The sequence below is a fragment of the Myodes glareolus genome, chromosome 1 (assembly GCF_982192425.1).
Source record: "Myodes glareolus chromosome 1, mMyoGla1.1, whole genome shotgun sequence".
Lineage (NCBI taxonomy): Eukaryota > Metazoa > Chordata > Mammalia > Rodentia > Cricetidae > Myodes > Myodes glareolus.
In genome coordinates, this window is record NC_142026.1 from 106,239,453 (window position 1) to 106,264,035 (window position 24,583).

The following is a 24,583-nucleotide window of genomic DNA, read 5'->3' on the forward strand; positions in this document are numbered from 1 at the left end:
TTGAGGTTCTAGCTAGAGCAATAAGACAACCAAAGGAGATAAAAGGGATACAAATTGAAAGAAGAAATCAAATCTCACTATTTGCAGATGATAAGATAGTATACATAAGTGACCCCAAAAATTTTACCTGGGAACTCTTATAGCTGATAAACACCTTCAGCAATGTAGCAAGATACAAGCATAACTCAAAATAATTTGTAATCCTCATATACAGATGATAAAATGGCTAAGAAAGAAATCACAGAAACATCACCCTTCACAATAGCCACAAACATAAAATATCTTGGGTTAACTCTAAACAGATAAGTGAAATACCTGTATAACACAAACTTTGTCTTTTAAGAAATTAAAGAAGATATCAAAAAATGGAAAGATCTCCCATGTTCTTGGATAAATAGGACAAGCATAGTAAAAACAGCAATCTTACCAAAAGGAATCTACAGATTCAATGCATTCCCCCATCAAAATCTCAACACAATTTTTCACAGATTTTGAAAGAAAAATACTCAACTTCATATGGAAAAACAGAAAAAAAAAATCCTGTACAAGAAAGGAACTTCTGGGGGCATCACCATCCCTGACTTCAAGCTCCACTACAGAGTTACAGTAATGAAAACAGCCTGGTGCTACATCCACGGCTGTCACGCCAGTGTAGCAGAAATGCTGACCGGACGGACTGTTGCCGTAGGATTGGGGTTTATGCTCCACGGAGCTGTCACCTCAGGCTGTCCCTTGGCAATCAGTTGTGGTCATGATGCCACCTGAGTCGCCATTTGCACTGACTCGAACTTGCTGCCCTTGGCACTGATATGGCTGTCTTTTCTTTGTTTTTCTGTTCTGTGTGATTCTTGCATCTTGCTAACAGATCAGACTATTCCAAAAAAGTTGCTGATATGAACAAGACTGCTGAGGACATTTTTGAGCTCTACCATTTATTATAGCCTTGAAGGAAGTAGCCAGTTCTGGGAACTGGGGGTCATCATTAGGACAATTCCTTGGTGTTAAAGGAGTTGCTCTTATCAGGAGAAACCATGGAGAGTCAGGTAGGGAGGAGAGTTGAGGTCAGTGGTGTGGGACGAGTTTCAACATGTCCTTGAGCAATAACCGCAACTGACATTTAGAATAGACTATGGACACATAAATTTGCTATTCTTGTTAAATAGAAACGTTGATTCCTTTTGTTTTATTTGCTGATGTATGCCTTTGCCAAGTTTCTGAATTGTAATGGTATAAAAGCTTTTGCCTGGCTGAAATAAAATCGCAGCAGCATATTCACTCAGAGTGTGTCTGACTGTCATTCCTGCGCTGATTCCTGATTTCTCCTGCAGCCTTCACCCTTGTTCTCCCACGGTCTGAGTGGCTCCCCTGAGCCGGTCCGTGGCACCTGGTATTGCTAGGAATATTTCTTAAGAAAAACCTCTCTGCTGAGGCAAATAATTCCAATGAGACTGAATTAGAGCAAATAAAGATGCCCACATTTGGTGGACTTTTTTGACCCTCCCTGGGCAGGGCTCATTGCTTGGTGAGCTTTCCTGGAGGTAGAGTCCAGACCAAGGTGACTTCAAGGGGAGGGGGCTTCCAAAGATTTAGGATAAGAACCCTAACTTAATATTTCAGGTATTGGCATAGAAACAGACAGGTGGACTAATGGAATAAAATGAAGACCCTGATGTTAATCCATCCACACACCTATGAAAACCTGATATTTGACAAAGAAGCTAAAATTATACAAAGAGAAAAAGAAAGCATCTTCAACAAATGGTGCTGGCATAGTTGAATGTTGACATGTAGAAGAATGCAAATAGATCTGCGTCTATCGTCATGTAAAAAACTCAAGTCCCAAAGGATCAAAAACTTCAACATAAATCCAACTACACTGAACCTCACAGAAGAGAAAGTGGGAAGTAGTCTTGAAACCATTGACACAGGAGACCACTTCCTGAATATAACACCAGAGGCACAGACACTGGGATCAACAATACAAAAATACAAAGAACTCAGGAAACTAGACATTTAAAAAAATCAAATAATCCAATTTAAAAATGGGGTACAACTCTACACAGAGAATTCTCAGCAGAGGACTCTCAAATGGCCAGAACATATGTAAGGAATTACTCAACATCCTTAGCTGTCAGGGAAATTGAAACAACACTGAGATACCATGTTACACATGTCAGAATGACTAAGATCAAAACCGCTGATGACAGCTTATGTTGGAGAGGATGTGAAGTAAGGGGAACATTCAACACTCCCCCATTGCTGGTGGGAGTGCCAACTTGTACAACAAACAGTTTGGAAATCAGTATGGCAGTTTCTCAGAAAAATGTGAATCTGTCTAACTCAAGACTCAGCAATTTTGAGCATATACCCAAAGGATGCACACTCATACCACAGAGCATTTGCTCAACTTATGATCATAGCAGCATTATTCATAATAGCCAGAATCTGGAAACAACCTAGATTCCCCTCAACTGAAGAATGGATAACGAAAATGTAGTACATTTACACAGGGGAGTTCTACTCAGTAGAAAAAAAAAATGACATCTTGAAATTTGCAGGGAAATGGAACTAGAAAAAAAATCTTGATTGAGGAATTCGAGAGTCAAAAAGGCAAACATGGTATGTACTCACTCATAAGTGGACATTAGTCATAAAAGAAAGGACTACCAGCTTATACTCCACATCCCCAGAGAAGCAAGGAGGACCCTAAGAGGAACATATATGTATCTCCCTGGGAAGGAAAAACAGACAAGATCTCCTGAGTAAATTGGGGGTGTGGGGAAGAGTGGGAAGGTACAAAGGGAGAAGGGAGGGGAGAAAGAAAGGAAGGAGAAGAACATGAAGGGAAGGTCAAACTGGGGGAAAGTCAGAGAGTGAGAGCAACAAAAGTGATATCTTGATACAGGGAGGCATCATGGGGTTAGCAAGAAACCTGGCTTGAAGGAATTTCCAAGGAATCTACAAGGATGACCCCAGCTAAGCATCTAAGCAATAGTATAGAGGGTGCCTTAACTGCTCTTTCCCTGTAATGAGATTGATGACTACCTTAATTGTCATTATAAAATCTACATCCAGTAACTGATGGAAGCAGATGCAGAGATCCACAGTTAAGCACTGGGTCAATGACCTAAAGTCCAGTCATAGAGAGGGAGGAGCGATAATATGATCAAAGAGGTGAAGATCATGATGGGGAAACCCACAGAAACAGCTAACCTGGACTAGTGGGAGCTCACTGACTCTGGACCTGACAACTGGGGAGCATGCATAGGACCAAACTAGACCTTCTAAATGTGGGGTGATAGTTGTGTAACTTGGGTAGTTTGTGGGACCACTGGCAGTGGACTAGTATTTATCCCTAGTGCATGAACTGGTTTCTTAGAACCCAGTACCTGTGGTGGGATACCTTGTTCAGTCTATATCGGGGGGTGGGCGAGGGCTTTGGTCCTGCCTCAAGAGATGTGACAGATTTTTTTGACTCCCTGTGGGAGGCCTCATGCTCCCTGAGGAGTGGATGGTGGTGGAATAGGGGAATATGGGGAAAATGGGAAAAGAGGGAGGAAGAGAGAATTGGGATTGGTATGTAAGTTGCTTTAAGTTTTTTTTTTTAGAAGATTGTTTGAAGAAAATAAAGGAGATAAAAAACCAATAAATCTTGGCATAGAAGCATTGTAGGCAATTATTGAAAAAAAATAGTTCACAGACATTCACTCTGTCCAAAATAGTTGAGTAGTAAAATATATCCTCCACTTTTCTATATAAAAAGGAGACAAGAAAACTCGCAATTCTTTGAGGTGGGGAAAAAAGTTGGGATTTCTGTCCATGTCGAAGTCTCACTCATAGGAAGATAAGGACAATATGAGAAAGGAACCATGAAGACAACACATGCCTAGCAAGATGCAAGTTGAGCCTGGCTTTGATCTGAAAAGTTAATTATGAAAGCTAATTTGCATTTTAAGCACTCATTCACTCTCAACTAAGATCTGGCATATGTACACACACACAGACACAAGCAGAGCCCCAGAAAGAATGAGTAGCTTATCAAAGGTCATGTGGACAGCATGCAACACCGGTTTTTTATTATAGATAATCTGACTTGAAAGTGACTGCTTTGAATTTTCCCCTTAATATTATTTCTTAGTGAATAAAGCCAGTCTGCTACTAGGGGAAGGTACAATGGATACATCAGAAAAAAACATAAGTAGATTCACAAAATTATATACAACATTTATATAGATCCTAGTCGTTTAGGCCAGATGGCATTGTCTTGACTGTAGACTGAAATAACAGCATGCTGACAATTTCTATCAATTTATAAAAGAAAGTAACATTATGTGAAAGTATGTGCCGAGCATTCCAAGTATTAGCACTACAAATAGATGCTTCAAAGTGGAATAGGATGGCACATGTTTACAAAAATGCCCCAAATAGGACAGGCAAATTCATAACAAGAATTGTCATGCAAGAATGGGATGCTTACAGCAACATAGTCTTCAACCTATCTGCAAAACTAAATCATCTTATAATTTTATAAAACTGGAATAATTTTTTACTGGCAGTTTCCACCCAATCAGCTTCCTTAAGATGGGTTTTAAAGATATAATATGTCATAGTCTGACAATCAGTGTGTTAGGAATGCTAGCATCTTCTGCAATACTGCAACACTACACTTACATACTTCCCAGGAAGTTCATATCCAAAAATCAGAAGGTTGTGGACTACGAGGTATCTTGACTTGTAAGGTACCAGGATGCCCTGAGAAAGTGGTGGAAGCTAAGATGTCTTTTGCAGGAAGATTCCTGCATGCTCCTGTAGGAGAAGCTCTATGCAACCAGGAACAAAGATGGGGATTCCTGAGAAAATGAATCCACTTTAACATAGTAAGCGTAATATTGAAAAGCAAGGTTTGAAAGAGAAATTACTGGGAAAAGCTAACTAGTAATTTCAGGATGGGAAGTGCATGGCATCTTCTAATCACTGAGGACAGGAAGGAAGAGGGCTCCTGTCTTCATGGGAAATGATCCACCACAGATAATTTGAAGTGAGGTGGCTAAAAATCAGGCAGAGACAGAACTTAACAGACAGAGAAAAGGGTTTCACTACCTTAGAATGAACCTCTGAGATCCTAGAAATGCTGTTCTATAAGTAACAGGAAGAAAACTGACCAAGAACAGTGTGGAAAGAGAGAGCAAAAGGGAAAACAATGTATATTTTAAAATGCTTTAGTTTAAAGAATTTAGATAATGTATCAAATTTTGACTATGAAAGCATCATCACTTTGCTTAAAGATGCCTAAAGAGAAAGCTAGTAATAATAATTATTAAAATGTATGCATCTGTACTCTACATTCCAACTTGCACACTTGAAGTTAGTATCTGGCTAAGTGTTTGGGGAACATTATGATGTCACTTCTGTCTCAAATATATATTTATTTTTCTATTTTAAAACCTAACACAGGGGCTGGAGAGATGACTCAGTGGTTAAGAGCATTGCCTGCTCTTCCAAAGGTCCTGAGTTCAATTCCCGGCAACCACATGGTAACTCACAACCATCTGTAATGAGGTCTGGTACCCTCTTCTGACCTGCAGACATACACACAGTCAGAATATTGTATACATAATAAATATAAAAAAATTTGTCCACCTGGTTTAAAAAAAAAACCTAACACATACATTAGCCCACACTAGTATAAGAGCCAGGTTTTACTATAATGTATTTCTAATGTTTTTTTTTCAAAGTATTTTTTTAGTTAGGGTACAAGATAATGAGTTGTATTATGACATTTTCATACATATGTATCATTGCAGGATTTTTTTTTGCTTTTGTTTTTCTAGACAGGGTGTCTCTGTAGCTTTGAAGCCTGTCCTGGAACTAGCTCTTATAGACCAGGATGGCCTCGAACTCACAGGGATCCACTTGCCTCTGCCTTCTGGGTGCTAGGATTAAAGGTGTGCACTGCTACCATCCAGCTATATCATTGTTTTGTTTTTTTTTTTTTATCATAGTTGACCCTATAATCCCTCTCCTCTCCATTTCTCCTTCTCACTGGCTGCCTTCCTCTCCAAATAGTATGACTTTTGCTTTCATTTCACATATTTATGCAATTAAATTAAATCAGTGTTCCCCATATGAGAAACATTATGTGATACTCTAATACACTAGGAGTTAGATGGATTCTCTGGCAGACATATTGGGGGCGGGCATGATATGAAATAAAGGTGGTGAAATTTTCACCATGGCCCGATTCCTCCTCACCCTCCTGACTAGAAACAAAAGTCTTAATGCTTAAAACAAAGTCCTTGTTGTTGTTTTGCCTTCCAATGGACTGCCTTGAAAAGTTCATAGGCCAGATCAGGACACATTATGCAACAGTTGTGGGCTGATCAACACCCTAAAATCAGGAGAGAAAATTGCTTCAGAGACTTTAAAACTCCAGGTCCCAAGAAAAAATTGAAATTTTCAGCTTCTGTCTTTGTTTTGCAGAGGCTCTTTTTCTCTGTGTGTCTGTGGCATGCATGTGTTCCCCCAGCCCTCCAGTAAGTACCTTCCTGCAGCAGCTTTTTCTGTTTGTGGTGTTTGAGACTTCTCTACTGCCAAGATTTTTCTGGCCTTTTCATTGTTCAACTCGTAGAAAAATTTTGATCTAGAGCAGTTTACTTTTCATCCATTGCTCTCTCGTTCCAGTGGCTTTTAGCTTATTAACATGTACATTTGGAGGTGCTTGATAGGTGCTTTAAGTTTTTATTTTGACATACCTCTGTGGGTGTCTGTTGAGTCTTTTTTTCAGATTTTGGCAAATCTTTACTTCCTCTTCTTTTTAAGGATAGCTGAAACAAGACAAGAACACGATTAGTTTGGTAAATGATAGCTTTTAACTCAATTGTTCCTAACTGTCCTAGTCTCATATGATAAAACCAAGACAAATAAAAGGAGTTCCTAAGGAAGTAAAAATTCCCAAGACAGATTCAGATACAATGTTCCTGGAACCAGAGATGTAATCACAGTAGAATGTAGCTAGCAATTAACCATTTACTGTGAAATACAGAAAAATAATTCAGACAAAAATACAGATCAGTGACTGAACATGCTATAGAGCTTGCATGTAAGCAAGTGTCTGTTAGCATTCTTTACCACTAAGAGAAAAAAGAAGAGAAGATTAAGTTTTTGTTCCTTTGTTGGTTTGGTTGCAAGAAGCTCACCAAAACATTTTCAGTGGACTCATGCAGAATGTAGAGAACTTCACCCTCTCACCCCACACCCTTTCAAACCCCACTGTGACACAATGGGAAGTGGAGAGTGGGTGGTGAGATGAGCAGGCAGCCTGGAAGCCTCAGGAATGTGGACTTTTCCCAGAGAGGCTTAGAGTCTAGATCATTATATAAACACTCCTATAATTTGGTGAACTGGTCAAAACTAAAATGAAACAAACACCAACTCACAGAATAGCAACTTGTGTTCATGTCATGGACCAGTACTCTGTAATCACTGACCCTCACTTCCAATTCTCACTCTTACTAATAAGAAAGACCTGTGTCAATACTAAGTACCCGTGAGTGACCATCTATCATATGCCACTAGGTATTGAGCTACAGAATCCAAGTTCAATTAGGTACCACACATTTCACCAGAGACTCAAACTAGATAAGGGAGAGACGACGCCAATTATTACAGTGCATGGTGGGAAATGCAATGTCTTGGGCTGTAAGCAGCGTGGACTATTTTTTTTTTCTTAGTGCAGCATCACCTCCATGACAAAAATGCTTGGCACTGGGCAGAGTGTGGAAAATATTTGCTGAACAAATGAGTAAATATAAAATACAAAGTTCTCCAGCCTATGAGAGGGACGGGAGTAGAGAGGTACAAAAGAAACAGAAATAGCTTCTTGAAACAGGAAGCCTTGTGTGAATATAAAGAACTGAAAATTAAATCTTCATATGTCAATTTCTCATTCGCCAGTCAGTGGTAAAGGAAAGTAACCACATAGATGGTGGGGGAATAGATGGCTGTAACTGTCCTTATTCAGGATGAAATTCAAGCTACACAGGTCAATGGGTAGAGAATGTAATTGTTTAGAAGGTTGAATTGTCTTCAACCTTCCTAATGCTGTGACGATGTAATACAGTTGTCTGTGCTGTGGTGACCTCCAACCATAAAATTATTTCACTACTACTTCACAACTGCAAGTTTGCTACTGTTATGCATTGCAATGTAAATATCTGATATATGACCATGTGAGGGTATGACCCATAGGTTGAGAACCAATGTTCTAGCACCCATTCACTAAGTTGTTTATGGTTTCCTGTTAAAACTCTACCCCTCCCTGCTTCCTGCGCAGCTAGTTGAGGCAACTCCAGAGGGGAGGGCTACAGGAGAAAACACGCCATAGACCTTGCTGTCCCTTCAAAGGATTAAAGCCATCTTTTATCCTCAGGTCTTCTCAACCATGCATATGGGTGAAATTATGCTCTTTTGTCTGCTGGTGAACATAGCCCTACCTGTCTAATGTAGATGCCTCTCTTGTTCTGCCTTCCATCTCATTTAAACCACCTCAGGGATCCAGCACATGGTGCCTAAACTCTGGATGGGAAACTGGAGGCCACCAGCTGCTTCAGCCCTCCACTGCAGCACCAACCTCCCTTGCTCTCCTAGGCTCACCTGCCCTAGGCCTGGCAAGGCTGCCTGCCTCTCTCAGGCAACTACTTCTCACTCAGCCATCTCAGTGCTTTCTCCTCTCCCTTTCCTGACACACTCTGACCTTTTGACTGGGAAGCTAAATGCCATTCAACAAGAACACAATTGCAACATGCCAGAACAAAGTAATTCATAGAATTAGGTTAGGAATTAAAGCTAATGGGACCCCCAAACTCCTTAGTCTGGACTTGAGATTTGCTCAGCTGAAGGCACTGAGGACTTTCCACTGGCTCTGAGAAAATTTGGCAGAGAATCTCAGAAATTTTCTATTGACCTGCCACTTGTCAGTAGAACACTCTAAAGCCTTTTTCAGGGTTTTTATTGAAGTTTCATGACCCAGGAATCACAGGGTCTGGGGGTATACCTAACCTATTTTCCAGGCATATTTGCTCAACACAAAACTTGGGGGACACTTTGAATAGCAGGATACTGATCTCTCTGTTTTTGCTTTGGTTCCATACTCATTGTAGGGTCAAAATTATCTGTTCCAAAAGACACTCCTAGCTTGTTTGTTGGCTAAAAGGAGCTGCGGTTAAGAGAATTAAAACCAGAAACTCTCTTTTGTCTTTCTATGCAAATCTGGCCTGAGTATATACAGAACAAACAGAATCATTGCCCAGAATTTGAAACTTTTGATTTTAATATGCAAACTGATTTAAGATAACTTCATAAGACAGAATGGTGAGAGTGGTCTGAGGTCCCTCACCCATAAAACACCCAGTTCATTTTAATCTTTCTCATCTCTACCACTCAGTTCTGGTTCGCAACTCTGCCCAGACCAGAATGTCTGCCCCTTCTGCCAGGCCGCTAAACTTTCATCTTTATAACCCCTGAGTGGGGATAGCATTCCTGCCTTTGGCCTGCCTTTGTTTCTGTCCCTCCAAACTTGGATATGTCTTTTTAGTTTTCTTAATACTAGCCCCCCTTCTTGGTTTTGTTCATTAAAATGTTCAAGGTTATAGATATCTTTGAAGGTCTTGCTGAAATGAAAATTTATCTCAGGATCTATATAAGCATTGGATTCACAGTTTAAAGGTATGTAATCCAGTAAGAATGACTAGCTTAAAATCTACCACAAAAGGAATTAACAGTTAAAAGTTCATGAATAATTAATCTTAATTTCCTGTAGCATATCATACATGTAACTTTCTTAGGAAAATAGATATTTCAAAAGGCAAAAAGGGGGTGTGCTTGAAGGAATTACCTTACCAGGGAGGTAGGTTCACATCTAAGTAAACAAAAACCATGTGACTTGCTGCCAACTTGACAAATGACCTCAGCAGGATGGAACAACCATATGGTTAGCTACCATCTTACCTGGTAACCTCACTGAAATGAAAGCAGTCATTTAATAAGTGTTGGTTACAAAATTGTTATTGGTCACAATCAATGTCTTTCTAAAAGAAGAAAGAGAAATATGATATAGAAATGATGGGAAAAGGGATAGATTATTAAATCTACTTGAATCTAAAAAACAACTGTTGATCTCAAAATGTTTTATATTGGTGGAGATTTTAGTTTATTTATATAAATTTCAGATTAACGCTGTTATACTATATGTATATATTTACTCTTGTTTAAAGGTATTGTGTTTAACTAAATGTTAAACTAAAAATGTAATGTATAATAAAGAAATACAGATTTACAAAAAAATACAGCTAGTCATCTATAATAGTCAAACTTATAGTTTTGTACAAAGATTTCAGATAATCTTTAAACACTTCAAAGACCTAGATAATATGACATTTAAAATATTTTAATAACAGGCCTTTTATGATAGTAAGATATGTCTGTTACTGGCAATATCAATCTACTTCAGAGAAGACAAAGGGCATCAAAAAATTCTATATAGGGTTTATTCTCTTCATGGCAAAAACTAGCTATGTGGGCAAAGAAACTGTCTTTGCTTGAATTGCTGAAAGCTACTATCTAAATTGAACCAATAAGACTTAAGAAAGGTGATTACCAAGCTTTGCCAAGACAAGATAGAATAGTTCTACGAAATTCCCTGCTTCAAAGGAAAGTCTATCAGATATGCAAGGACTATAGGACAAAGATGTATGCCCCAATGTTACAGAGGAACTTTGGTTGCCTGTCTAGGAAGCCAGCTATTTCTGTCCTTTCTCACATTTTTTTGGAAGTTGTTTGCCTGTACTTCCTGCTCACTCAGGTAATATTATTTCCTTCTCAGATCTTTGATGGAGTTAAAGACTAGATTATTATAGTTATAGTTTTTCTTAATTATGATAAAAAATAAATTAGATATAAAACTTTAAACTCAACAAGATAGGATAGATAATTAAATATTTTCTCTAATTCTCTCCCAGAATGCTGGGGGAAAGAAGGCAAAGTCAGGGAGAAGCTACAGAGTCACCACCAGAAACAGACACAAGTGGCTAGCCAGAACCTTACCCGTAGGCCATGAGCCTTGTGGTAAAATGCAGCATCATGGAAATGGGTTAATTCTAGATGTAAGAGCTAGCTATCAATACACTCAAGCTATTGGACAAATAGTATTACACATAATATAGTTTCTGAGTGATTATTTCTTGGTCTGGAAAACTGACAACGAACAAGCATCCTCTGGCAACATTCCTTGAATCAACTAACTTCTCAGTTCTATGAACCCTCAGAAAAAATTCCTTAGAGAAGTGTCAGATCAGCTTAATATCCATCAGGGCCCACTGAATTCCTTGGTAGCTACTGTGCTACATTAAAAGGGACTAGATCTGATTATTACTAATGATGGGATTTGTATCCTCCTCCACAAATAATGCTTCTTCCACAGCAATGCATTCTACCTGGTTTGCACTGGGGCACTACAGGTTTCTACAGGTAACAGACAAAAATTCAACCACAGGCCTCCTAAGGATGGACTTCTGCTGCCTCCCACTCTGGCTCCTACCCTTGATCTTCTTTCTTATGTTTTTACCCTGTCTTTTGAAATGTTTTTCTTCCTGAACTTCACCCCATAACCAAAATGTTCCATGTAAGCTACCTCAATGGCTCTCACCCTACAGTAGCTCCATTTATTCTATTTGTTTCCTGATACATCCACAAAAGACCCTTTTAGACACTGTGGAGAAATTCTGGCTGCAAGGGACCTTTATATTTCACCCTAAGCCATATACAGTTCTTTACATTGGTCATCTTTTTTCTCCTGTTCCTTTCTTTTGGTGTTCTGTAGGTCCTAATTTCTTCTACCAGCTCATTTTGATGCAGCACTCCTGGCAGTAGAACTAGTCACTGTCACTATAAGTCAACTGTGAGCCCACTTCCTCTCACAGATCCACTTCATCTCTCCCATCTCTTCTCCTCCCTCTCTCTCCACCTTTTTGGGAAAGCTCCATTTTACTCTACAACCAAATCATCTGCTTAATGATTATCTTTCATTAAGACTTTCCAGGAATAGAAAATAGCATTTGCATGATCCATCATAGCCAATCAAGTTAAAACTTCCCTCAAGCTAAGTGACCTGAGAACCTCTTTCTTCAACAGACCCAGAACTATACCCTTCCAACAATGACCCTCCACAGCAGGCAAAGAGCTAAGAGAGAATCTATGCCTCCATTTTTTTGTATCTCCATTTTTCTCTATCTCCTTGAAGTTTGAAATAATAGTTTCTTGCAAAAAGTCTATACTTCCCAGCTTCCTTTGAGGCAAGATAAAGCAGCTCCAAAAGAGAGAGCGGGGGTGGGGTGGGGTTTTGGTTCGGTCATTTCTGCCCTTCTAAAGAGTTGTAGCCATATTTTTCCTCAGATGTTCTCATCCACCTTTGTGGAATGAGACATTCTCAACCACCCAGATAGTTTTTCTTCTCTTTTTCTTGAGACACAGTTTCAACTAGGAAGCCCAAGCTAGCTAGAACTAGCCATAGTCCTGGTTTTTCTTCCTGAGTGCCCTGATTACAGATGGAGGCAGTTCACCTAGCCTCAGCCAGTGATTCTGCTGTTAAGTTTGCCTTGGCCTAAAGTTACTACTAAGATGCAAGTAAGATTGCTTAAGTCTGACATGCTGAGGTTTGTTCCCACATCCCTTATGGTGGAATAGAAGATCCGATTCCTGCACATTAATATCGTACTTCTATATACAAACCCCTACATGCCTGCCTAGGCAGACACCGGCCACAAGTCACTCCCAATAAAAAAAAAAAAAACAAATAAATGGAGGGGAGAAAAAACAAACAAGTTACAACTTGGTATATAGTTGAATGATATTCCAGTCCAAGTCTGTGGTATTTTATTGTTATCAAATAAATCACAAAGGAGAAAGGATTAATCAAGTCTCTTGCTAGACCTGGTGGGGAAAGCTAGAGATGACTTCTAGAATGAAATGGCATCTCATACTGAATCTGATGTAAAAGTCAGGTCATGGTAGAAGGAAATTTAAAAAAAAAAAAAGAAGAGAGAGGGAATTGTAAAGCTTTTGTATAGAAATAAAATCTATTTCTGAGAAATAAAAATTTAGTATGGATGTGGCAGGAAAGAAGTATGATATGAGATTCTTGGTAATCTAAATCAGATCTGAAATGAAATGGAAAAGGTCTGGATTCTATTTCATTCGTGGCAAATAATTGCTTTAATTAGAAGCCATGGTAAATTTTAAGAAAAAAAAAGTGTCATTAGAAACACAAAGACACACAGATGGCAGTCCAAAGGGCACATGTACAAGGGTGAGGAGGGAAAGCACGTTCTCATTCTGAAAATACTGTTCGTCCTTTGTGCCCATCCATTGCATGTATACAATATGATGCTAGTTTTAACTGTCAACTCGAGACAGTTTAGAAGCATCCGGGGAAGGGACTATCAATGATATATTTCAAATTAGGTTGGCATGTGGGCATTTGTGTGGCAGGAAGGTATCCTGATGGTGTTCATTGAGCCAGGAAAACCTGCTCAGCTTATGTGGCATCATTCTCTAGGTGGGGAATCCTGATCTGGGTGAGTGGAAGGAAGGGCATCAGCACAGGCCCGTATGCATTCATCCTTTTATCTTTGGTCTCTTCTGGCTGCTTCAACTTTTTGTTGTCTTGACCTCCCCACAGTGACAGACTCTAACTGGGAATGAAGAGCTAACCTAAACTTTCTCTCTTCAGTTGCCTTTGCTGGAATATTTTATCACAGCAACAAGAAATACTGTAAACAAAAGTTACTTTGGTGATCTGAATGCAATTGGCCCTCATAAGCTCATAGGAAGTGGCACTATTTAGAAGTGTGGCACTGTTGAAGTTGGTATGGCCTTTTTGGTAGAAGTATATCATTGTGGGGTGACTTTGAGGTTTCCTATGCTCAGGATACTACCCAGTGTCTCAGTCCCCTTTCTTTTCCCTTCTGATTGAGATGTACACAGCACCATGCATCCTGCCATGCTCCCTGCCATGATCATAGTGGACTGAACCTCTGAAACTGTAAGCTGCCACCTCAGTGAATGTTTTTCTTTATAAGAGTTGCCATGATCATGGTGTCTCTTCACAACAATAGAAACCCTAAGCTACGAAAAATATTTTTTCCTCTAAAGTTGGTTGAGTAAAAACAGAATGGAATTATTTAAAACGGGAAGGTAACAAATAAATAACATATGAAACAGAACAAAATGGAAGAAACCGTTATTCGAGAATGGCAGAATTGTAGAAAGTTATCGATGATGCTCGACTTTTGAAGTATCTTTGCAAAATTAAACCACATAAACAGCAGGAAGAAAGAAAGGAGTGTATCCCTAGACACATTAACCTCAGAGGAGAAATAGTGGCAGCAGGGACCCTGAAGAAACGGGATACAGGGAAACACTATCTGGATGGAACTGTTTTCAGAGCTAAGCACTTTGCATTTTGTCCTGTAGGAAATGTTAATGCGAGACCTATGAATTAGTCCTGGAGAAACCCTGAAACTAGGGCGTGCTTTCCCAGGGGGTATGTTGTGTATTACTCTCATTTAAATGCGTTTAAGTTGGGGGGGGGGGAAGGTTAAAATAAAGTCCTGTGCCAAATCATTCCCCTTGAAATAACGGTGCATTGCTTTTAATAAGACTCCGGGACTAGAATACATTTAAGGGTTGAATTTAACTTTGCAATGGATATTTAGTCATCTAGTCATATTTCAGTATTCTTTCATTAACTTTCTGATTTCTAATGACCAAAGATGGGGAGCTAAGAAAGATAGAGGAAGTTAGAGAGCCGTGACCTCTCCCCACCACTTCCGTTAGTTTTCTGCTCAATCTTCACTCACTCAGCCTGCAAGCCTCTATGTGTGTGTGGTAGGTTGTGAGTTAGAATCAGTTGGGGAGGTGGTGATAGCATCTCATGTCTTCTCTGTTGGCGGCTCAGGCACTTGGCTCTCTAGAGATGTTCATGGGAAATAGTTCTTATTCAGTTTCTTCTTTGCATTTCCAGCCCCATCTTGTCCAAAAGAGACTGTCATGCCTTCTCCCATATGAGGGCCAGGCAGTAGAGTGTTGCCAATAATTATGTGTGCACAGCAATTATACAAAATGAATTGTTTATGTTCCAAAAGTGTTAGTAGATTTTTTTTCTAATTGAAATTGGGCCTACTTCAGCTTCCTTTGTTTTGCTGTTTTTGGTTATTTTTTGTATTTAATTTGCAGCACATCTTTGCATCATTAAACAAATATTCCAAACAGTATAAACAAATTTAACAGATCTTAGTTTAATATTCCACAACAGTATATGATATGTGAGTCAGAGAATGGACGGTGGTAGGCCATATATACTAAAGTTGGAACATTATTTTCATCTTCATCAACGATAGCATGCAAATTCATGAAGCATTCATTTCATGTTTTTGGTTATTTTAACTGGGAGTCTTGCTATGAAGCCCCAACTGGCCTAGTACTCACTATGTTCCCCACCCTGGGGTTGACTAGCCCCAATCCTCCTGTCCTCTTGAGTGCTGGGATTTCATGTGAGCCCCAGATCAGACTTTGATCTTCTGAATTTGTAGCATCTTTATCTTTTCAGTAGTTTAAGAATCGAGAAAAGCTTGGGCAAAATTCCACAAAAAGATATATTACGTATATCATAATATAAAATGAGATCTATTTGTGAGGTAATTAAATCAATGAACTAACTCTATTAATGCCTGTGACTTTTATAGACCAATAAATGTGGCTACGTTCTTTTCTAAACACTTTGTGTATATCTCCTCTTAGAATCTGGCCACTGCTTTATGAGCTTGACATCATAGTATGATGTCATTGTATCTGGATAAACTTCCCAGCTGAGAAATGTTTAGCCAGCATCCACACTGGCTGTCTCAGAGCTCTAGATCTGAATATCTACATTTCACTGTGACCCACAGAAACAAAGGTACAGTCTAGCAACCAGCTCTATTATTTCTAAGCCTAACTACCCTTCTCTATGATTTCAGAGTGTGGAAGCACAGGCATGAAAACCTCCTTTACATATAGTACACATGTGTAATGTGTCTTTGTATATCATATAGAACAAAAGTGAATTATACACCGGTCGGCCCTCATCATCTGAACTACCTGTCATGTCATCTCAACATTGGGGTATATCCAGGGCCATACCCCAAAACACTAGAGGGAAAGAAAAAGAAGCAGGAACCCTGTCTCAGTTAGGTCTTGGAAACTGGGCACAGTAGCACGTACCTCTTATCCTATGTGTTCCTGAAGGAGTCAATAGGAAAAGGAATTCAATGCTGCTAACTTAACTAAACAGCAAATTTTAGACTAGCATAGGCTACATGCAACCATGTCTCAAAAAAACAAAAACCTAACAAATAACCAGGCCTTAGAAGAGCACAAAAGGACCTCTTGTCTCTAAACTCATCCTTTTCTTTACAGACATGAGAAAGAAAGACAAGTGTACCCAGACTCTTCTCAGAACACCGTGTCCATTCTCAGCCTAAGAGGGCGAGATAGGTTTCCGCCTATAGGAGCTGGAAGCCAGAGAGAGAGTGGAGGACAGCCGCTGCTTTATAAAGAAAGAGAGACCACGCCCCAATGGGCTGGTATCTTAGCGGATATTGGCTGAAGGAGCAGAAGGAGCTCCCGCAGCAGGTATGACTTTGTATCTAAAGAAGAATATGGGTAAGAGAGGCAGAGAAGTCAGTGTGGTTAGGCCAATCCTTTCTGCACCAAATCTCCAGTGGCTTTCCATCTTGTCTAAACTCCGGGGTATACTTTACCAGCTCTTGATTCTATAATATGTTTATCCTAGGAATAATGGATACGGTCTCACTCTGTGATTTATGAATACTGGTTTCAGATTCATGGTGATCTCCTTTCTCATCCTCCTGAGGGCTGGCCTTATAGGCTTCAACCACCACACCTAGCTTTTAAAAACATTCTTGTTGGTGTACTTCTTCGGGGAATTTGCCAATATTTTGACTCCAGAAAAGAGTTTTTAAAATGAAACTTGTTTTTAAATTATTTCAAAAACTCACCTTTCAGCACTAAATTGCAAATGCAGCTTTTTAATAAACATGTTTCAACGAGCACCAGAGGTGTGATCTGAATTAAGAGGGAATGAGTTTATCCAGTATTCATATATATAATACTGACTTGGATAATATCACAAATGTTTCTTTGATTTAAACTTTGTTTTCATTCTTCATTTTCAGAAGTAGGTTATATGCATATTTTTATGTGACTCCTTCCCAGATCTAAATTTCTAATTAAAATCTGTCAACCCCTGAACAAGTTATGGAGCGTGAGAGACTTTGGAGCACTCACTCTTAGATGGGAAATCTTCATCAAATCCCTCCTCTCAAGGTCTATGAGATCTATGAGAAGAGAAGAAATATTTTCGGGGCCAGAGGTGATGGTTGACTCCAAAGAAACACTGTCTTCCAGACACAACAATATTGCTGCACGTGTAAACTTAAAGAGAATATAGCAAAATGCCCAAGACTTGCACAGGTTCAAGACAGATTGGGTCCCAGCACTGAGAAGGAGAAGTAGTTAAGGTTCTCACCCTTAATCAAGAAGCTATCTGCAGTTGATACCAGATGGCGAAGGGATGATTTTCACAAGACTCCCTACCAAATAAGTCAGAGTTGAAAGAAGAAGGCAAATGCAAAGACAGCTTGCACAAGAAACCCTAGCACTAGGTTTGACAGCACTTCCCTGAGAGTGAAGAAAGCCAAAGGCAAAAGACAAAGAGAATGGAGCAAGGAGCGAAAGAAAGGCACCGCGAACTCTTCTCCATGAATGTTAAGTCAGTTAAGTCTCAGGAATTGACTGACACTTTAAAGCTAGGATTTGTTCCCAGGACATAATGCTAAATAGAAACAACGTGGATTTTTATGTTTACTAAGGATGGTAACTCCTTCCTTGGGATGCTCTGTTTTGTTCTTCTTGGGATTTATTTCAGTAACTCTGGGTAGCTGATCTCTCATCCTTTTGCTTTTGATCCTTCTGCTTTGTATCCCTCGAAAATGTCTCATAATCATTATATTAACTCTTTGCCATGTTAAATCTGTATTTTAAAGACATCATGGATATTTAATTCTTGTGCTGAATTTTAGTGTCTGAATTTTCTTATTCCCAGCAGTGACGTAGCCTTCCCAGTTCAGTCTCCTGCTCATTAGTCCATAGAAATCATCTGTGATGGTTAAATCTATATAATACAGTAAGGCTTTTTTTTAGATGAGAAAAATGCTTTTTTGATTTAAGATTTACATAGTTTGGACATATTATAAGCAAAGATTATCACCTGAACATGGCTAGGCATTAATCCCTGAGTTGTTATTCTCTTTGTAGCTACCAACAAGAGTCTTTCTTGCCCTTACTCTGGATTGCTCTGTGCTACAGGAAGACAATCTAAATGCTGTTTACTGGAAGACAGAAAGGATTGGGGAGAGTTCATTGAGCACTTAGGCTCAGCCACTACTTGACTCATACTTGTATTTGACCAACAAAAGACACCAGCAGGAATGCTTAGGTAAAAAGAAAGGAGTGATGTGGGTCAGGAGGGAGTGATGTAGGTCTCATGTCTTCATTCTTTCAACACTGCATTAAAATGTAGTAGCCAAGTCTCCTTCAGTCTGTCAACAGCTAAGAGACACCACCCGGTAGGCATACTCCACAGTTCCACAGTTTAGCTGCCACTGAATCTGTAATGCTCTATGTCCGTCCATCCATTCATCTATCCACCCATCTGTCTGTCTGTCTGTCTGCTGTCTGTCTGTCTATCTATCTATCTATCATCTATTCTATCGTCTCTATTCTATCTATCCTACCCTATCTCTAAATTCTTGGAGTTTACAGCAGTATAATTAGAAACAAGATAACTACCTTTAGAGTTCTTATAGAATGCAGTTATTCTAACTTATACTTAACCAGTCTTCCAAAGGAATCTAATAGCTATATGTATCTCTGGAAGAGAATACCTTCCATGTGAGCTTTTCCTAAGTTTAATGGATAGAACATGATCTGAATTTTTTTCTTCCATGCACAATAAGTTAGATGGTATATCTGCATAGTGCCACATTAACTGTCAATATTTAGCAATGCAATAGGGCACTGAGGCATCTAATTATTTACGTTGCAATTTAAGGTTCTTGGCTAATAGAATGATAAAAACTTTTGTGAAGAAAAGAAAACAGCTAATTTTATGAAACATTTACCTCTACGATTAATTGACTGGACAGTTGGAAATAACTGAGCTAGGCAGCAGAGGAATGCCTATTACTTTAAATTTTTTATTTTAAGTGTTTCTAAGTTGAACTGTGCTGAATATAGATGGCCCTATTAAGTAAATATGTAAGTATAAAATGGAAAATGTCAGGAGGGAAGCTTAATGACATCTTTAAATGCCATTTACCATCTGTATAAAGATCAGTTTAGAAGACCATAGAATCTAAAAGTGGAATTATAGTAAAAATCAAATAAATAATTGTATGTCTATTAAAAATACAGTAAAATCTTAAAAATCACCAAAACAACCAGATGTTTAATTCAGAAAACACTTCCCAATGCACAATGATATCGTGTGGTATCTATTCCAAAGCAGCGTGAATGTTGTGTCACAAAGGAACCTGGTAAATTCTGATCTAAACAGCTAACAGGATGCTCCTATGACAGCGAACTCATCTTCTCGAAACCCACTTCATCAGCCCCAGTTTTTACATGTGTGGCATGAATGTACAAATTCAGTAGAAATACGCCTCTTCAATTAAGAGAGCAAGGATGTTAGCTGTGCCATCAATAAAGCAGCTACAAAACAACCTAACACACTTTGTACTCTCGTCCACTTGATGAATAAAGCCTTTGTCTATTCTTTAGCATGTCTAGAGCAGTGAGGCAGGAGAGTGAAGCAGATGAGGCATTTGTCCACCTGCTCCTTCCTCATTGTGTTTATATTGTATTAAGGACCACTGAAAAAGTTGTCTAGATTTGAGTTCCGGGTCTGGTGAGCTTTTGTTTTGTTTTTTAATTCTCAGATAAAACATCTTTCTTATTTACAATTTTCTAATTTTTGTTTTTCAGACTCTCCTATTGCTCATCAGCTTTGTGTGAGGTTGTCCTCTGGTTACTATGCAAATGATGAAGGTGGACTCAATCAAGTCTGGGGGAATATAAGTATAGCATGTGGATGTTTGGGGGGAATTTATAGTATAGCATATGGAAAGCCTATGTTCAAATGAAGTATAAGCAGGCTTGATAGTACATGTCTATAATTCTAGCACTTGAGAGTTGAAGGCAGGAGGAACAGAAGTTTAAGGGCAAGCTCAGCTACACAGTAAGTTCAAAGGCATCCTAGGCTATATGAAAACAACAGAACCAAAACCAAAAAGAAATACTCATTATGAAATAGAGGTTACTATATTATCTACGTAGATGGTCAAATTGTATCCTAACAACAAACTGGGTGTTGAGGAATCTACAGGGACAAAAGCAGATCTGAGCCTAAACCTCAGAGAACTCAGCCTGAATGTTCTTCTGAAAACCTCTGGCATCATGGACATCAAATCATTAACTTGAGTGCATAGACTATCTCCATGATGACAATATCAGATAGCCCTTTCATACATACCTATATATACACACACACATACACATACACACACACATACACACACACGCACACACACATACATACATATACTTAGCAGCAATTCATACTTGCTAACTTAATGTCAAAATTTTATGGGTTTTTAGCTACATGCCAAAGTATTAGAGCAACACAAGATGTTACATTCTGGCAATTCCAGTAGTAGACAAAGGCACTTCTCTAGTGCCAAGCCTGATTGTGGTAGAGGGAAGCAGTAGACAAGAGCAGTGCTAATTTTGACTGTTATTTACTTTTTCTGATGCTGTGACAACAGAAACAGGTCAAGAGAGGAAAGATTTATTTGGACTTATGGGTTCAGAAAGCTCGATTCATGGTTGCTTTGCCCAGTGTGTTGGGAAACATCGTGGCAGTGAAAGTATGTGACTTAGGAGGCTGTTGATCTTATGTAGACAGAAAGTACATGTGAGGAGGAGACTAGAAACCAAACATCACCTTCAAATGGATGGAAATAGAAAACACTATCCTGAGTGAGATAAGCCAGACCCAAAAGCATGAATATGGTATGTACTCACTCATTAGTGGATTCTAGCCATAAACAAAGGACATTGATCCTATAGTTCACAATCCTAAGAATATAAGGTGAACTCAAAGAAAAACATATTTAGATTCACCTTGAAATTGGAAGCAGACAAGATCACCAGGCAAAAGTTGGGAGCATAGAGGTGGGGATGGGAAGGGGGAAGGGAGAGGGAGAGAGAGAAGGAAGAAGGGGAAGATTGGGGAGAGCTTGGGGGAGTGGGATGGTTCAGATGGAGAAAGGATGGATATGGGAGCAGGGAAGGAGATAGCTTAATTGAGGGAGCCATTTTGTGGTTGGCAAGAGGCTTGGCTCCTGACGGGTTCCCAGGAGTCCACAGGGATGACCCCAACTAGGACCATTGGCAGTGGAGGAGAGGGGACCTGAACTGGCCTTGTCCCATATTCAGACTGATGATTATCTTGAATATCACCAAAGAACCTTCGTCTGGTAATGGATGGAGATAGAGACAGAGACCCACATCCGAGCACTGGATTGAGCTCCCAAGGTCCAGCTGAAGAGCGGAAGGAGGGAGAACATGAACAAGGAAGTCAGAACCAGGAGGGGTTGGTCCACCCACTGAGACAGGGTGCCTTATCTAATAGGAGCTCACCAAATCTAGCTGGACGGGGACTGAATAAGCATGGGATCAAACTGGACCCTCTGAATGTGGCTGACAATTGGGGTAGACTGAGAAGCCAAAGATAATGGCACTGGGATTTGCCTCTACTGTATGTACTGGCTTTTTGGGATCCTATTCTATTTGGATGCACACCTTCCTAGGCCTTGATGGAGGGGGGAGAGCCTTGGGCTTCCCACAGGGCAGGGTACCCTGCCCTCTCTTAAGACTGGAGGGGGAGGGGAAGATGGGGAGTGGGGAAGTGGGAGGGAAGTGGGAGGAGGGGAGGAAGTGGAAAATTTGAAAAAAAAAGATACTGACCTCACTGACCTAATTCTTCCTGCTAAGCTTTACCTCCAAAGCATCCAGAATCTCCTCAAATAGCACTATCAATAAAATGTCAAGCATTCAGGCATGAGACTGGGTGCATTTATTTTCAAACCATAATATTGGCCCAAAGTCTGAAGGCACTACCTATAGTATGTAGATCTCAACTATACAGACTTGGAATTCTTAAAGATGAGAACTGAGATTCTTACTAGGGGTTAATTTAAGAGACTTATCTGTCATACATACAAACCTAAACAAAATTAGAGAATTTTATTATGCCTTTGGTAACATAAAGCCAACTTCCAAAACAGTCAAAGTTGTGGAGGATTAATCAATTAAAATGTCAGTAACGGAGAATTACAAATGTTTGAATGTGTAACCAAGGAATAATGCTCATTAAGTCATGAACCATACATAACCTCAATGCCAAGAAGCTAGTAGTTAATAGGCAGTTAGTAAGGACGGATATCACCCTAGTAGTTTTAATTGCTAAAGAACCCACCTCGGTTATGATACCATCATTTAATTCTCTGGTTTGTTTGTTGTAAAAACAGTGAAGTTTTTGTTTACTACATGGATTTTTGTGGCTTCTTAGAGCAGATAGCAAGGGCTGCATAAGAAAGCTGTAGCTCAGAGTATGAAGAATGCTCTACTTTGTCCTCAGTCATACATATAACAGCTTGAGTTCTGGCTCCTACAGCATAAAACTAGACCCTGACCTACAGGTTAACACAAAGTCCCCCTTTATCTTCTCTCTTCTTTTGCCTTATCTATATAATCCCACTATGGTAAAGAGCATGAAAAAAGGAATCATAAAGACTAAATTATGGTGACTGTGATTGTTAATATTGATTGTTAATTAGACAGGTTGTGAAGGGTTATCTAGACCGCATTGGGGTGGGAAGACCCACTGTAACTATGGTGACTGGTGTCCTGGGATGAACAAATGGTGAAAGTGAGATGAACACAAGCAACCATTACTCTTTTCTCTCTGATTGTGGATTCATGGTGACCTGTCACTTTGAACTTTGGCTGCCACCACATGCATCTCCTTGAACTGTAAGCTAAAAATAAACCATTCTTCCTTAAATTGCTTCTGTCAGCTGTTTTCTCACAGCAAGATAACTAACTCAGTAGTCAGATTCAGTTTTCCTGATGATTATAGAACTTGGAGAATGTCGATGGATAGCTGACAAAATTGAAAATGCACTTTTTATAAGGATTTTTGAAAGTAATGTTTAACTTATGTCCTTATAAATAAGCTTAGCACTGCAAATTTCAGATGTTTGTCATAAGAAATGACAGGTGAGGCCTTATGTAGTTTCCAGACTGTAGAGCGTAAACACTTTCTAATAAATCACACTTAAGTTCACGGGTCATAACAAAATATCTAATTTTATTTTCTGAAAACTTTTACTTCCTAATTTAATAACTGTGTAGATGAGAAGCAAACATTGCTCAGAAAGGTCATACATTCATGCTGGCTGTCATAGGGTCTGTTTGAATCAGTAAACACTTCTCAGAAACTGAGTGTTGCCTCCATACCTGGCCATGGTTGAGAAAGAAGTTCTTTCATTATCTCCCCGTCACTTTGATTTCTGCTAAACTCAAAACCATTCCACAGCAATGCACATCCTTTAGATTAAGTTCACTTTCATTTTCTCAGAACTTTTACTTGACTTAATTTTTAAACCTTTGCTTCAGCTGTTGACTAGTTTTAGGGTGAAGTTTCTAAGTCACTGTTTGAAACATGCTGGATTCAGAAGTCAGAGAGGTAAGCAGCTTTCAATGACTATATTAGTTCTTGTAGTGGAGACTTTTCTCTAGGTAAACTGCTGACTTGCCCTCTCAGGGGTGGGCCATTCAAAGCTCACCTCAGAGTTCTTAGATCATATTAAACTGGACCAAAGCAGAGACCAGGGATGGAAACTCAGCAAATTAAGCAGACCTTCAGACACAACAATTGAACAGTGGTATCCATTATGTTTTAAGCATTAAGGTCGATAGGAATGTTTGATAGGAAGTACAAGGATACTTAGAGTGTGCTTAAACATATGTGATTATCCTCTCTTCCCTTTCCTTCCTTTCTTTTTCCTTCCCTTCTTCCCTTCCATTACCTTCCCTTCCTTCTCCTTTTCTGCGCTATTGGAATATGAGGTTAAGAAAGGAACTGTGATCTGATCAACTCTGTGTGTATGTTTTGAGGGAGAGGGTTAGTACTGACCTGTCTTTTAAAGAAAATAATCATAAATTTTATGCATATGTTCTGTAATCAGTATTCAGTATATTTCACAAACAATACCAATTTCTTATCTAAGACCTACTTTGCTTCTGCTTGACAACTGGGAAAAGAGCCACTTACCTAACGCTGAAT

The 24,583-nt window shown here is 39.3% G+C and overlaps 1 protein-coding gene across 3 annotated transcripts in view; it reads right to left on the reverse strand.

The window, feature by feature from the left end:
- Mtcl3 (MTCL family member 3) overlaps nucleotides 1-24,583 on the reverse strand; it is a 49,349-nt gene that overhangs the window by 11,503 nt on the left and 13,263 nt on the right. For all 3 annotated transcript variants that reach the window (XM_087911248.1, XM_087911249.1, XM_048425141.3), the window contains exon 5: nucleotides 6,753-6,824. In XM_087911248.1, coding sequence (XP_087767374.1) covers nucleotides 6,753-6,824 — 72 coding nt within the window. The remainder of the gene's footprint in view (nucleotides 1-6,752; nucleotides 6,825-24,583) is intronic.